General features: G+C 41.0%; 1 protein-coding gene and 1 non-coding gene across 2 annotated transcripts; one reads left to right on the forward strand and one right to left on the reverse strand.

Moving 5' to 3' along the window:
* The first annotated feature begins 458 nt into the window (after positions 1 to 458).
* LOC130952422 (small nucleolar RNA R71) lies at positions 459 to 566 on the forward strand. Its single transcript, XR_009074602.1, has one exon. It is a non-coding gene; the product is annotated as a small nucleolar RNA R71 (small nucleolar RNA).
* An 11,648-nt stretch (positions 567 to 12,214) lies between these two features.
* On the reverse strand, positions 12,215 to 14,810 carry LOC130949382 (serine/threonine-protein phosphatase 7 long form homolog). Its single transcript, XM_057878121.1, has 4 exons — positions 14,742 to 14,810; positions 13,698 to 14,440; positions 13,520 to 13,607; positions 12,215 to 13,435 (listed from the first exon to the last, which is right to left on the reverse strand). Exons 1-4 carry the CDS (start codon positions 14,808 to 14,810, stop codon positions 12,215 to 12,217), a joined length of 2,121 nt encoding a protein of 706 aa, XP_057734104.1.
* Positions 14,811 to 16,727: the final 1,917 nt, after the last annotated feature.

Below are 16,727 nucleotides of genomic sequence, written 5' to 3' on the forward strand. Positions count from 1 at the left end.
TCTTGATTCTTCCATGAGAGATTTGGGTGATTTCTCCATGAAGAATTATAGGTGTTACCATAGGGTTCTCCTAGGTAATTCACCTCTTCCATTGAAGGGTTCTCAGGATCATAAGCTTCTTCCTCAGATGAAGCATCCTTAGTACTGCTTGGTGCATTTTGCATTCCAGACAGACTTTGAGAAATCAAATTGACTTGTTGAGTCAATATTTTATTCTGAGCCAAAATGGCGTTCAGAGTGTCAATCTCAAGAACTCCTTTCTTCTGACTAGTCCCATTGTTTACAGGATTCCTTTCAGAAGTGTACATGAATTGGTTATTTGCAACCATTTCAATGAGCTCTTGAGCCTCTGTAGGCATCTTCTTCAGATGAAGAGATCCTCCAGCAGAGCTATCTAAAGACATCTTAGATAGTTCAGAGAGGCCATCATAGAAAATACCTATGATGCTCCATTCAGAAAGCATGTCTGAGGGACATTTTCTGATTAATTGTTTGTATCTTTCCCAAGCTTCATAGAGGGATTCTCCATCCTTCTGTCTGAAGGTTTGGACTTCCACTCTAAGCTTACTCCATTTTTGAAGTGGAAAGAACTTTGCCAAGAAGGCATTGACTAGCTTTTCCCAAGAGTCCAGGCTATCCTTAGGTTGGGAGTCCAACCATATTCTAGCTCTGTCTCTTACAGCAAAAGGGAATAGCATCAGTCTGTAGACTTCAGGGTCTACCCCATTAGTCTTGACTGTGTCACAGATTTGCAAGAATTCAGCTAAGAACTGATGAGGATCTTCCATTGGAAGTCCATGGAACTTGCAATTCTGTTGCAGTAGAGAAACCAACTGAGGCTTAAGCTCAAAGTTGTTTGCTCCAATGGCAGGGATAGAGATGCTTCTCCCATAAAAATCAGGAGTAGGTGCAGTAAAGTCACCCAGCACCTTCCTTGCATTGTTTGCATTATTGTTGTTTTCGGCTGCCATGTCTTCTTCTTCTTTGAAGAATTCGGTCAGGTCCTCTAAAGAGAGTTGTGCTTTGGCTTCTCTTAGCTTTCTCTTCAAGGTCCTTTCGGGTTCAGGGTCAGCTTCAATAAGAATGCCTTTGTCTCTGCTCCTGCTCATATGAAAGAGAAGAGAACAAGAAAATGTGGAATCCTCTATGTCACAGTATAGAGATTCCTTGAGGTGTCAGAGGAAAAGAGAAATAGAAAGAAGAAGGAGAAGAAGAATTCGAACTTTAATTAGATAAGGTTCGAATTGTGCATTGAGAAGGAGTAGTACTCCATAAATAGAAGGATGTGAGAAGGAGGGAAGTAATTTTTTTTCGAAAATTAATTAAAAGATTTTGAAAACATTTTGAAAAACACTTAATTGATTTTCGAAAATAAAAGTGAGAAAGAAATCAAGTGATTTTTGAAAAAGATTTTGAAATTAGAAATTAAAAAGATTTGATTGAAAACTATTTTGAAAAAGATGTGGTTAAGAAGATATGATTGGTTTTAAAAAGATGTGATTGAGAAGATATGATTTGAAAAACATTTTAAAAAGATTTGATTTTGAAAACAATTAAAAAAAAGGATTTGATTTTAAAATTAATGACTTGCCTATCAAGAAAAGATATGATTCAAACAGAAAACCTTTCTCAACAGAAAAGGCAACAATCTTGAAATTTGAATCAAATCATTAATTGTTAGTAAGTATCTTTGAAGAAGGAAAGAAATTAATTTTGAAAACATTTGATTGAAAAGATATGATTTGAAAAAGATTTGATTTTGAAAAACTTTGAAAACTTGAAAAAAAATTTGATTTTGAAAACAAAATCTTCCCCTAGCACCATCCTGGCGTTAAACGCCCAGAATGGTATCCATTCTGGCGTTTAACGCCCAAAATGCACCCTTTTTGGGCGTTAAACGCCCAACCAGGTACCCTGGCTGGCGTTTAAACGCCAGTCTGCCTTCTTCACTGGGCATTTTTGAATGCCCAGCTTTTTCTGTATAATTCCTCTGCAGTATGTTCTGAATCTTCAATTCTCTGTATTATTGACTTGAAAAGACACAAATAAAAAATATTTTTGGATTTTTTTAATAATCAAAATGCAACAAGAATCAAATAACAATGCATGCAAGACACCAAACTTAGCAGTTTGTATACTATTGACACTTTATGAGACACATAAACACTCAAGTCAAAAGAATTCAAAGATCAGAGTAAGAAATCATCAAGAATTACTTGAAGATCCATAAGACACATGAATGAATGCATGTAATTGACACCAGACTTAAGATGAGACACTAGACTCAAACAAGAAACATCAAATATTTTTGGTTTTTATGATTTTGTGAATTTTTTTTGTGATTTTCGAAAATTAAGTGGAAAACATCAAAATTCTTAATGAGAATTCCAGGAATCAGTGCAATGCTAGTCTAAGGCTCCAGTCCAGGAATTAGACATGGCTTCACAGCCAGCCAAGCTTTCAAAGAAAGCTTCGGTCTAAAACACTAGACATGACCAAAGGCCAGCCAAGCCTTAGCAGATCACTGCTCCAAAAGCAAGATCAACAAGCTCTTGTGATGATAAGTTGAAACCTCGGTCCAATGAAATTAGACATGGCTTTACAGCCAGCCAGATTTCAGCAAATCATCATGAAACTCTAGAATTCATCTTCAGGAATTTCGAAAAAAAATAAATGCCTAATCTAAGCAACAAGATGAACCGTCAGTTGTCCATACACAAACACAATCCCCGGCAACGGCGCCAAAAACTTGGTGCACGAAATTGTGATCAATACTTTTTAATACACAAGAACAATCCCCGGTAATGGCTCCAAAGACTTGGTGCTCAATACCATGGCATAAACACAACTTCACACAACTAACCAGCAAGTGCACTGGGTCGTCCAAGTAATAAACCTTACGTGAGTAAGGGTCGATCCCACGGAGATTGGTGGTATGAAGCAAGCTATGGTCACCTTGTAAATCTCAGTCAGGCAGACTCAAATGGGTATAGTGATAAACGAAAATAATATAAAGATAAAGATAGAGATACTTATGTATATCATTGGTGTAAGAGCTTCAGACAAGCGTATGAAGACGCCTTCCCTTCCGTCTCTCTGCTTTCCTACTGTCTTCATCCAATCCTTCTTACTCCTTTCCATGGCAAGCTCGTGTAGGGTTTCACCGTTGTCAGTGGCTACCTCCCATCCTCGCAGTGAAAGGTAATGCTCATACACTCTGTCACAGTGCGGCCAATCACCGGTTTGGTTCCCGCTCCTACTGGAATAGAATCCCTCTTTTGCGTCTGTCACTAACGCCCAGCAGGTTAAAGTTTGAAGCACGTCACAGTCATTCAATCATTGAATCCTACTCAGAATACCACAGACAAGGTTAGACCTTCCGGATTCTCTTGAATGCCGCCATCAGTTCTTGCCTTGTTCATAGGTGAGAATGGTGATGAGTGTCAATCATCACCTTCATCAAGTTGAAGAACAAGTGATATCTTGGACAAAGAACAAGCGGAATTGAATAGAAGAACAATAGTAATTGCATTAATACTCGAGGTACAGCAGAGCTCCACACCTTAATCTATGGTGTGTAGAAACTCCACCGTTGAAAATACATAAGAACAAGGTCTAGGCATGGCCGAATGGCCAGCCTCCCAAAGTGAGTTCGATCCTCAAAACATGATCAAAAGACTCTCTATCTCTATTACAATAGTAAAAGGTCCTACTTATAGAAAACTAGTAGCCTAGGGTGTACAGAGATGAGTAAATGACATAAAAATCCACTTCCGGGCCCACTTGGTGTGTGCTTGGGCTGAGCAATGAAGCATTTTCGTGTAGAGACTTCTCTTGGAGTTAAACGCCAGCTTTTATGCCAGTTTGGGCGTTTAACTCCCAATTAGGTGCCAGTTCCGGCGTTTAACGCTGGAATTTCTGTAGGTGACTTTGAACGCCGGTTTGAGCCATCAAATCTTGGGCAAAGTATGGACTATCATATATTGCTGGAAAGCCCAGGATGTCTACTTTCCAACGCCGTTAAGAGCGCGCCAATTGGGCTTCTGTAGCTCCAGAAAATCCACTTCGAGTGCAGGGAGGTCAGAATCCAACAGCATCTGCAGTCCTTTTCAGTCTCTGAATCAGATTTTTGCTCAGGTCCCTCAATTTCAGCCAGAAAATACCTGAAATTACAGAAAAACACACAAACTCATAGTAAAGTCCAGAAAAGTGAATTTTAATTGAAAACTAACAAAAATATACTAAGAACTCAACTAAAACTACTAAAAACATACTAAAAACAATGCCAAAAAGTGTATAAATTATCCGCTCATCAATAGGGATTATGCGTCTAGCACCAAGCCATCACCACTCCAGCACAATATTTGGTTGTGCACTATTTTTACGTTGAAAATCAGGACACGCGACCGCGTGGGTCACGCTATCGCGTGGGAGGCTAATATTCTCACATGACGCGGACGCGTCGGCGACGCGGTCACGTGGGGCGATTTGTGCCCCTGGCACGCCTCCAGCCACGCTCCAGCGTGACTCTCTGTTTGTTTTTATTTTCTCCCCTCTCCTTGCGACGCGGACGCATCGCTGATGCGATCGCGTCGCGTGGCATTTTTTTATTTTATTTATTTTTTTATAGCTTGAGGTGTTCGGTTCCTGAGAGAACATAGCTGCATGATCAGAAAATTATTAAGAACTCAATAAAAATAAAATAACTAAGAAAGACTACTACAAAAAATAGTGAAGGATACGAAATTATCGGGTTGCCTCCCGACAAGCGCTTCTTTATCGTCACTAGCTTGACGGTCAGCTCCTCTAAGGAGGAGGATCATAGGGGCTTAGCTCTTCACCCCTTACTTTGAACTTCTTTCTTGTGTCTCCATAACGCAGCTCAATATGTTCTAGAGAGAGAATTCTGATTACTGTATAAACCCATGCTGAATTGCTGGTCAATACTACCTTCATTCCTGGAGAGAAACCTTCAGTGGGGATCTTTTTGTTTCTCCATCCTCTGGGTACTTTCTTCTTTTTGGGAACCTCTTCCTTGGTAGATGATGCATTCCTAACACCAAACTTAGGTTTGATGTCAGGAGGAATTTTATTGACTGTTACCAAGGGAGGTTTGAGCTGCAAATTCTGCTGTGTATCATCAGGCAGTTTTTGAAGGTTTGGATCAATAAGCTCACCCTGCATGCACATCTCTTCTTCACCTGTGGGATGTATATCTTTGAAGACATGAAAGATCAGTTGCTCATTATGCACTCTAAGTACTAATTCACCCACTTCTACATCAATCAGAGCTCTTCCAGTGGCTAGAAATGGTCTTCCTAGAATTATAGAGGCATTCTCATCTTATCCTGTATCAAGAATAACAAAGTCTGCTGGGAGGAAGAACTTACCCACTTTGACCAAGATATTCTCCACTAATCCATATGCAGGCTTCATAGATTTATCTGCCATCTGCAATGCTATCTTTGTGGGTTGTGCCTCTTGGATTTGCAGTTTCTTCATCACAGATAGGGGCATTAGATTTATGCTTGCCCCTAGATCATATAGGGCTTTCTCAAAGGTTGTGCTCCCAATGGTGCATGAAATTTGGAAGCTCCCTGGATCTGGCATCTTCCTTGGCAAGTTATTCTGAATGACAGCACTACATTCCTTAGTCAGGACTACTGTCTTATCTCTCTTTAAACGCTTTTTCTTTGACAACAGCTCCTTCATGAATTTGGCATAGATAGGCATTTGCTCCAAAACCTCAGTAAAAAGAATATTGATTTGTAACTTTCTGAAGATTTCCAAGAACTTTGAAAACTGCTTGTCCTTGGTCTCCTTTTGAAGTCTCTGAGGATATGGCATCTTAGACTTGTACTAAGGAGCCTTTGGCAGTGTAGGATAAGTGTCAAGAGAGTCTAGGAATGGATTGTCCGCACGCTTTGGAGGGGCGTGCTCTACTTCTTCCTTCTTCTCTTCTGGAGCATCCTTTTCAACTGGCTCTTCATTGACCTTGGTCTCAGAACCAGCTACTTTACTACTTCTCAATTGAATAACCTTGCAATCTTCTCCTGGGTTCACCACTGTGTCACCTTGAAATGCACTTGCAGACCTCTCAAGTATTTGCTTGCTCAGTTGGTCTACTAGCACCTCTAAATTTCTAATGGAGGCTTTGGTTTCCTGCATAACTTGTGCTTCTGCACTTGCCACTTGTCCACTTATCACAGTGATAGCCTTGCATTCCTCTCTTGGATTTGGAATTGTGTTACTAGGAAGGCTATTAGTGGTCCTCTGATCAATTTCATTAACTCTAGTGGCTATTTGACCCATTTGAATCTCCAGGTTCTTAATGGATGCTCTGGTTTCCTGTCTAAAACCTGTCAATATTGCTTCCAAATCATTGTTTTGTTGGAAACCGCCCTGAGAATTATTGTTGAAGTTCTGAGGTCTCTGAGTTTGATCCCTCCATCCAAAATTTGGGTGATTCCTCCATCCCGGGTTGTATGTCTTAGAATATGGGTCATTGTTGGGATTCCTAGGACCACTCCCCATGTAATTCACCTGTTCAAAAGATGGTTGAGCATAATCATAATTATCATTTTGCACAAAATTATCTGCCGTGTCATAGGAGACTTCCTGTGGTGGATTTTGGGTGTTGATAGCTGAGACTTGCATGCTACCCATCTGTTGAGTAAGTAGATTTATTTGCTGAGACATCATCTTGTTCTGAGCAAGAAGAGCATTAATAGCATCTACTTCCAACACGCCTCTCTTCTGAGGGGTTTCAGAATTCACAGGATTCCTGTTAGAGGAGTATAAATATTGGTTGCTTGCAACCAATTCAATTAGCTCAATAGTCTCCTCTAGTGTCTTCTTCTTGTGCAATGAACCTCCTGCAGAATTGTCTAAGCACATTTTGGATATTTCACCCAAGCCTTCATAAAATATGTCTATTTGTGTCCATTTAGAGAACATGTCTGGAGGGCATTGCCTAGTCAGTAGCTTGTATCTCTCCCAAGCTTCATATAGAGTCTCACCATCCTTCTATCTGAAGGTATGAACCTCCATCCTAAGCTTAGTTAGCTTCTTTGGTGGGAAAAATTTTGTGAGAAACTCAGTAACCACCTTGTTCCAAGTATCCAAACTATCCTTGGGTTGAGAATTTAGCCATAGTTTTGCTCCATCTCTCAGAGCAAACGGGAAGAGCATTAGTTTGTACACATCTGGGTTCACTCCGTTTGTCTTCACAGTATCACAAATCTGCAGAAAACTTGAAATGAATTGATTTGGGTCTTCGTGGGGAAGACCATGATACTAGCAGTTTTGTTGTACCAAGGTGACCAGTTGAGGCTTCAACTCAAAGTTGTTTGCAGCAATAGGGGGCACCACAATGCTCTTTCCATACAGATCTGCAGTAGGAGCAGAGAAAGAGCCAAGTACTCTCCTTTGTTCATTCCCATTTGGGTTTGCCGCATTGGTATTCTCAGTATTAGTCGGATCTATAGTGGATTTTGCAGCCTTATAAAGTCTTGTTTGTTGTAAATGCCGCCTGAAAGTCCTTTCAGGTTCATGATCAAAGCTTAAGAGATGTTCTTTGTCTCTGTTCCTGCGCATAAACAAACAGAAAATAAGAAAGAATGAGAATCTCTACGTCAGAGTGCAGAGAATTCCCAGTGAGATAACCTGTGTAAAGAGATAAAAATATTGAATAAAATAAATAGAAGAAAAATAATAACTAGTCAACACCAAACTTAATTTCAGAAATTAAGAAAAATATTGGTGTTATTTAAATTTTTTTTTGAAAATTTGAAATTTAATAAGAATATTTTTATTAATTTTTTTTTTAAATCAAGTAATAATAAAAAAAATTATTAGAACAAAACAGGGGGAGGGGGTGCTGAACGGAAAAGAAGAAAAAATAAATAAATAAATAAAAAGAAAATAAAACGAAAAGAAAAAAAAATAATAAAATAAAAAAAAAGAGAAACGAAAGTAAAAGAAATAAAAAGAAAAACGGGGTCGGGGAGGGTTGAACGAAAACGAAGAAAACAAGGAAAATTTTTAATTTTTTTTAAAAAATAATTAAATAATATTTAAATAAAATTAAAATTAAAATTAAAATGCCCAATCTAAGCAATCAAACAACTAACAGTTGTTAATCACTATCAATCTCCGGTAACGGCGCCAAAAACTTGGTGCGGAATTTATAATCCACACTTACTAACCGGCAAGTGCATCGGGTCGTACCAAGTAATACCTTACGTGAGTAAGGATTGATCCCACGAGGATTGATGGATCAAGCAACAATGATTGATTGATTGGCTTAGTTAGGCAAGCAGAAATTGGTTTTGAGATGTTCAAAAGGTTTAAATTTGAATTCAAAATATCAAAAGTATAGACAATTAAATAAATTGGGAATAAAATACGGATAAACATTTAAGGTTTCAGAGTTATCTATTTTTCCGGATTAACTTTTCTTACTAACTATTTTAATTATGTAGGATTTAATTTATGGCAAACTATATGTGACTAGACCCTAATTCCTTAGACCTTCCTAGTCTCCTCTAAAATTCATCAACTGCCAATTCCTTGGTCAATTAATTCCAATTAAAGGGTACATGATCAAATTTCAGTTAGCATGCCACAAAAACTATAATTACACAAAGAATAAAAGGATTATATGTCACGTATCCCGTTAAATCCAGATAATTAAAATTTAGGAGAATATGTTTTCAAACTGTTGTTCAAGTATAGAGCTTTTCCAAGTTATACAAGAACTCAAATAGAAAGAGGGTCATACTTCCGTTCCACCCAAATTCATAAGATAAAGAACGAAAACAATTCTTAAATATAAAACCAAAACATAAATTAAAGGGCAAATGACCAAATTAAAATAAAGAAGAGATTTGTTTACCAGATTACAACAATAGAGATATTGATACCTGAATGTCTTAATTCCTTTTCTATGTAAACCGTGGGAGCCAACCACGGTTTATAGATACACATAAACCGTGGCTGGCAGGGAGGTTTTATATGTTGGAGATGCACAACGTAAACCGTGGTAGGCAGCCACGATTTACTCTTTATTAGTGAAACCTAGAAACCGCTGTAGGTAGCCACGGTTTATGAAGAAGAAAAAGCATAAAACGTGGCTGGCAACCACGGTTTATGAAGGCCATTCAATGGGTATAAAACCCTGTAACCTAGAACGGTTTATGTATAATGAAAATCTATATATATTCGAGTGAGAATGTAGTTGCTGAGGAGATCATTATCACAATGTCAAGTGAGGAAGAGTGTGTTCTTGTCTTAGTGCATTGCTCTGGAAAAATAAAAAAAAAAGCAAAAAATATGGTGTGAAGTTCACTGATAGAGAACCGTTGAGTGTATTTGTTAGTTCGTCAAACAGTTTGTCAGATTTGAAGAGCACCATCTTGCAGAAGCTTGGGGTTTTTGGGAGCAAGGTTGTGAAGAAGATCTTCTACAAGATTCCCATCGCTGTAGTTTCCAGCGGTGTGATGTATGATACATTCGTGTTAGCGGCGGACGAAGATATTAGGGTTCTATTTCATTGCGTAAGGAGTTTTCCTGAGGTCAGAATACACGAGTTGTATGCGAAGTTGGAGGTAACTCTGGATAGTTCTGGGGCATCGGCTCCTGTTCATAGCTCGACTGCCGCAGGCGGTGCGTCTTGCTCGACGCCAGCGAACCGGTCTTCTGTTCCGCAGGTTGCCTCTCCTTCCTTTGCGGTTGATCTGGTACCAGCGGTGGCAGTTCCTACTGTACGTTCCCCTAATGAAGGGGTCCTGCAGCAGGCATTTCTGGGGGAATCAGGTCGTGCCACAGATGATGAACATCAAGAATTTGGGGAACCTGATCGAGTAGAGAATGCAATGCGGGACGATGACTCTCACCAGGAGCCTGTAAATATCTTTGGGGACAGCGACGATGACATCGGTGCTAATCCACATGCACAACAAGGTCCTTCAAGTTCCGGCACACAGCATTACCCTCCACACTTCTCGACGCTAAACTTGGAGGCTCTGGGTGAACATCCGGCGGGAATTGCTACAGTAGGTGGTTCGTCAACCGAATTTCAGATTGGGCAATCCTTCCAGAGTAAAGAAGAAGCTGTTCTTAGTGTGAAGGACTATAGCATCCGTCGAGGTGTTGAGTACCGAGTGTTGGAATCGGACCATTTGAAGTATCATGGAAAGTGCAAGGATTTCGGCAAAAGTTGTAGTTGGCTGATTCGGATTTCGCTCCGTGCACGGAAGGGCACTTGGGAGGTTAGGAGGTACAACGGTCTCCACACTTGCTTAGCTACATCTATTTCCAGTGATCACCGTCAGCTTGATTACCACGTTATCTGTGCGAGGATTTTTCCGTTGGTTAGTGCGGATGCTGCAGTACCGATCAAGGTGTTGCAACAAGCGACTGAAGCTGATTACGGCTTCAAGCCCAGTTACTGGAAGGTTTGGAAAGCAAAACAGAAGGCAGTTGCACAAATATATGGAGAATGGGAAGAGTCTTATGCCGAATTGCCATGTTGGATGCTAGGAGTGGAGTTGACGATGCCCGGGACAGTTACTGTGTTGCAGACGTCTCCTGTTAGAGTTGGGGACCAGATTGATGAGTCAACAGTGTACTTTCATCGTCTGTTCTGGACATTTCCACCTTGCGTTGAGGCCTTCCAACATTGCAAGCCGCTTGTGAGTATTGATGGTACCCACTTGTACGGCAAATATGGAGGCACCTTACTGTTGGCGATTGCACAGGATGGGAACTCAAACATCCTTCCGATAGCATTCGCCCTTGTGGAGGGAGAAAATGCCGAGTCATGGGCTTTTTTCTTGTCCAACTTAAGAAGGCATGTGACTCCACAGGAGGGTATCCTTGTTATCTCAGATAGGCATAACGGTATCAAGTCTGCACTAGAGGATCCCGTGAATGGTTGGCTGCCCCCACGTGCTTATCGGGCGTACTGTATCCGTCATGTGGCAGCAAATTTCAGCCTTTCTTTTAAAGGTAAAGATGCGAGAAGAATGCAGGTTAATGCTGCGTACGCAAAAACTGAGGCGGAGTTCTATTACTGGTTCGACATCATGCGTACAGAGAATCCGGCCATGTGTGATTGGGCGAACCGGATGGAGTATGAGAAGTGGATGCAACACCAGGATAGCGGTAGATGGTTCGGGCACATGACAACAAACATCAGTGAATGTGTGAACTCCGTCTTGAAGGGAACTCGCAACCTCCCGGTGACGTCGTTGGTAAAGTCCACACACGAAAGGCTTGCTGAGCTATTCGTTCTCCGGGGACAAACAGCAGAGGCGCAACTTGGATCTGGACAAGAATTTTGTCAGGCATTGGTCAAGGGTATTGAAAGGAATATAAGAGAGTCAAGGTGCTTCACCGTCACCTTGTACGACAGGCACCAGTCGGAATACACGGTTGCTGAGACGACACCGACTGGAAACTTCTCGTTGGGTAGCTATAGAGTCTCGCTGAAGGATCACACATGTGATTGTGGGTACTTTCAGGCACTCCATTATCCATGCTGTCACGCGATTGCTTGTTGCGCCCACTCCCGGCTTAATTGGGCAGCATATGTGCATGAGGTGTATCGTATGAGTGAGGTGTTCAAAGTTTACAGTCACGGGTTTGTTCCGCCCATACCAGAAGGCCTATGGCCACCATATGCCGGGCCAACTATCATTCCTGATCCTAACATGAGGCGAGCCAGGGAAGGTCGGCCGAAGGCAACTAGGATCCGCGGTGCCATGGATCGATCTGCTGAGAACCAGCCCAAGCGCTGTGGCCTCTGTCGACAGCCAGGTCATACGAGGAGGAACTGTGGCCAGCGAAGAAATATTGCTGGCGGGGATAATTAGGATGTATTATTTAGCTTGTTGTTGGGTTATTCAAGTAAGTTAAATTTCTGTCTTATAACTAGCATTGGTGTTATTCATATGTTTCTGTATCGTGATGAAAGAATATTTGTTTGTTTAGTAGAAAAATTAAGACAGAAAAATTAAGACAGCTTAATTTAGTGTTAATGTCATTGTATTGTTTACACAAACAAACTCGAAACGACTACATCATTAATCATACTTAATAGTCAGATACATCGCAAACAGATACAACACCGTAAAACAGTATAAATGTTTAAACATTAATCCAACACCATAATGAAAGAAAGTACATATAAAAATGGAAAATACATAGCTAACTAATCAGACTCCTCAATCGTGTCACTGTCATCATCGTCCAACTGACCAATAAGGTGACCTCTAGTGCCACATAAAGGAGCACGACGAACCCTCCTCGGTCTCTGATTCACCTGTGGCACCGGTGCCTGAGGAGGAACTACGCTGAAAGCCGAAGCAGGGGTACCTCCTAACGCCAACCATGGGTCCGATGGTGAAGCTGCAGGCTCGTTCAGGTCAACCGGCAAAGCTGGCTGTACATCCTGAACATGTGGCTGGTGCTCGGCAAACTGTGAATGTACCTCATCCATCTGTGGCCTATAATGAGTGCCATCATCCTCCCCCAAGATGTCTGCTATATCTCTGAAGAACTCTGACTGACTCACAGGATCATCAATGTCCATACCGACGGCCGCGGTAGTAAAGTCGGCGAACGCCTGGGTGTCACCACTCTGGAACATCTGAGAAGAACCCCCCACCTCAAACGTACCCTGATCCATCCCTGTGGCCACACCACCAATGTCCTCACCAACAGCATGCTGACCACTGTGATAGTCTCCGGATGGTCCTCTACCACGGGCCCGCCCACCACCATCCCGCTGACCATGTCTTCTGGCCCTACGTCGAGGAACACGATGATCAACATCACCTCCATGATCACCAACAACCTGCTCCTCCTCTAAGTGGTCGGCCAGCCAACGCCACTCTCGATCCGTAGTACGTGTGCCGATACGCCTACGCCGGTCCACGCGGCGGTTGTCCGGTCTGTCGACAACCTGCACCATCGGAGGTGCCTGTGATGACCCTCTGTGACGCGCCTCCTCAGTCAACACAATAGGCCTAGGATCCTGAAAAGCAACCTCTGGGGATAAAAATCTATGGGCCACACGACACCACCAGTCCAGGTACTCAGCTGATGGCCCGGGATCAGTGACTCGGTCAACCGGTAAAACTGTGGCATGTCGATCCTGCCAGTGCTCATGCCACTCCCTATAATAGAAGGGGAACCACCTATCTCCACCCCTGCCGTCCTTCGCATGAAGCCAATCTATGTTAAGAGCCAAACGAGGGAGATGCTGAACCCCGCCGAACTGAGGCATAACCCTATCCACCTGGTGCCACTCAATCGCAGCAAAATAAATGAGACTGGTAACTGCCGTCCATAGCCTGCGGTGCTCGTCAAGTAGTATCTCTGGATGAACAACAGCTAAGACATCCGGAGAGGAATAGGGCTCCCACACGATCTACATCACATAATGAAACGTTACGTAAAACAAATTTTATAACAAGGAAAACATAACTGTATCAACTATAAGTAAATTACTCACATCATGCACACGCAATCTATCCAAACAAAGGCGTGCAGACATGACTCTTTGATCTACTGCATCATTCCTCGGTAGATACCCAGCCCACCTACAAGTTCAATTCAATTTAAAGAATGTCATAAAATGTAATGGGAGATGTAAATGAACAATTTCTAACTCTAAAATCATATTTCTTTACCTGGATGCAAGTGGAAAGCCGAATCTGTTGAAATCACTAGGCCTCAGACAAGAAAATCTCCAGAAGATCCAAGACTGTAGAAGCTGTAGTGGCCCAACCAAGTTGACAACGTTTCTGTTTGTTCCACGACAAAGACATCTGTACAACCACGCCAGCGCGGCCGAGCCCCAGCTATATCTACCCAAGTCATCCAACGATGCCACATAAGGCAACCAGCGAAGGTGGACACGGTTGGCGTTCTTGTCCGCAAACAGCTGAGATGACAACAGCATCATAATATAGGCCCTCGCATATATACGCACGATGTCGTCAGTAGCATCTGCTGGCAAAACCCGAAACCGCTCATGGAACCATGTGTAGCACACTGTCATCTGCTTCACTTTATTCTGCGGAGGTAACTCCCCAAACAGCTCACGGAACCACACCCATGCCGGTCTTCCATTTTCCATGAAATTCTCAAACTCACTAAGACAGCCACTCACAGGCTCACCATCAATCGGTAAACCCAGCTGATAGGCCACGTCCTCCAAGGTCACCGTACACTCCCCAAAGGGCATGTGAAATGTGTGGGTCTCAGGACGCCACCTCTCAATGAATGCGCTAAGTAGAGGCTCATCAACCCAGAACCACTGACTGTTCAACCTAGCCAAGTGATATAATCCCGCCGTCTCTAGATACGGTATGATACGCTCGTGTAAAGACATATTCTGTTGTCTTCTCACACCACTAATAACCCTAGCAGGCTGTAAAAAGATAGATAGCGAACTCTCAACAGACAACAATAGCAACAATTTACAGTAATCAATAAAAAACCCTAAGCATAACAAGAACAGCAAAAATAACACTAACAATATTACTAACACCTAAACCTAAAAAATTAATTCTACCAATAATAAAAATTACAAATTTAATAAATATAAAAAACTCACTATCATGATAACAGCAAAAAATTCTATTATAACTGTTAAAATATTAATTTAACATTTACCATTAATAATAACAACATTAAACAAAAATTAATAATAAAAAGCCGGTTTAACCAACCTCTTGGTCGATAAATTCAGCCACATGCGCAACGCGGTTTAACCGGTACATCCGGTCTTCTTCTTCCATTGGTTCTCCACTAAACCGGTTCAACTTCTCAAACAATCAACTTAACAAAAAAATTTTTTTTCCCTCTCTCACCCACCAACATTCTCCTTACTATCAAATATCACAAATGATCCGCCCTCACCAGCCACGGCTTTGCTATTTATACTGCACACTCATAAACCGTGGCTGCCTCTAGGGTTTTATGTACGAAACTATTTCCTCATAAACCGTGGCTGCCTACCACGGTTTATGCTTTTCATTTTCTTCACGTAAACCGTGGCTGCCTACCACGGTTTACATACAACATGATTTGCTCATAAAACCTGGCTACCTGCCACGGTTTATGTAGATTTGGAAACCGTGGTTGTCTCCCACGGTTTCTATATAAAATGGTTCAAGACAAAATGGTATCCAATTTCCAAATGTTGTAATCTGGTAAAGGATTCAACCAATTGTTTTAAATTGGTAAATTGCCCTAAATTAAAATAGAAAAAGCAATAAAATCAATCCATACAAATAGACAGAGCTCCTAACCTTAACAATGGAGGTTTAGTTGCTCATGGAATGTAGAATGTAAATTTGTATAGAATTCCCTAATGGAATCCCTCTAATGTAATGTACCTAATAGAAGAGAAGTCTCCCCTTTTTATAACTAATCCTAATTAATTTAAAATTTAATTATCTAAAAATAAAAATAATATCTTTTCCTAAAAGATAAGATTTGAATTAAATTTGAATTAATTAACAGATTTTCAGTTGATGGGTGGGGACCACTTGCTTTGTCCATTCTGCAGCTTCTAATCTGTGTTTTCTGGGCTGAAAATTGGGTCAAAAATAGCCCAGAAATCGTAACCAGCGTTTTCTGTATTATTGCAGATCGCGCATGTGACGCGTCCACGTCGTCCATGCGCTCACGTCATTTGTGCAGATTCTAGTCCACGCATTCGCGTCAGGCACGCGATCGCGTCATTGCAATTTCTCCATTTCGCGCGGTCGCGTGAGCCATGCGTCCACGCGGTCTTCGCTGGTCACCCCGTTGGTTTCTTTTTTTTCTCTATAGAAACTTCATCAAATCCATCCGAATGCTACCTAGAATGAATAAAATTGCACAAAACTCAAAATAGCATCCATAGTGGCTAAAATATAATTAATTCTTAATTAAACTCAACAATTTAGATGCAAATTCACTAGGAAAAGATAGATAAGATGCTCACGCATCAGCATGGATCATTGGATAGATGTTAAACGCGTAATGCGTTATCTAAAGAGAACAGAGGATTACATGCTTATTTATCGGAGATCAGAAAATTTTGGAGATCATTAGGTACTCTGATTCCGATTTCATGGCATATGGTTGCGAAATTTTGTCACTGAGCTTCATATAGTAGATGACATTGAACGGTCATTAAAGATATTTTGTGACAATAAGTCAGCAGTACTATACTCCAATAACAATAAGAGCTTGACAAAATCGAAGTATACAGACATTAAGTTCTTAGTTGTTAAGGAGAAAGTTTAAGAAAAACAGATTTTTATAGGATATATAGGAACAGAGTATATGCTAGCAGACTCAATAACAAAGGAATTGATCCCTAAAGTCTTTTGTGAGCACACTGCTCGGATGTGTGTCAATATTTGTGATGCCTTGCTTTAGTGGGAGTTTATTTTGTGCTATATGTCCTATGACAGATATTGAATTATTTTTCTGCAGAATTAAGTTGATGGTTTATTTCATGTTGTATAAAATATTCATTTTGTAATATTTGTTTTGTATTTGATCTCAATAAAGTTGGACCACCTGGAAATAGACATGCATGAGATCACTTGGCATATAATTTCCATATTACTCATCTAAATTTGATCTATATCGTTAAGTATATTAGGATGGTGATTGTTGTGGTTTAGTAACGACATTAATGTGATAAAAGCTATGGTAGT

This window comes from Arachis stenosperma, chromosome 9 (assembly GCF_014773155.1).
Source record: "Arachis stenosperma cultivar V10309 chromosome 9, arast.V10309.gnm1.PFL2, whole genome shotgun sequence".
Taxonomy (NCBI): domain Eukaryota; kingdom Viridiplantae; phylum Streptophyta; class Magnoliopsida; order Fabales; family Fabaceae; genus Arachis; species Arachis stenosperma.

Excerpts from the sequence above, each read along its gene's own strand:
- LOC130949382 (XM_057878121.1), bottom strand. The coding sequence starts at position 14,810 with ATGGAAGAAGAAGACCGGATGTACCGGTTAAACCGCGTTGCGCATGTG. Across the intron at positions 14,441-14,741 it reads CTGAATTTATCGACCAAGAG|CCTGCTAGGGTTATTAGTGG; the intron begins GTTGGTTAAACC and ends ATCTTTTTACAG. Across the intron at positions 13,436-13,519 it reads ATAGATTGCGTGTGCATGAT|ATCGTGTGGGAGCCCTATTC; the intron begins GTGAGTAATTTA and ends TATGTGATGTAG.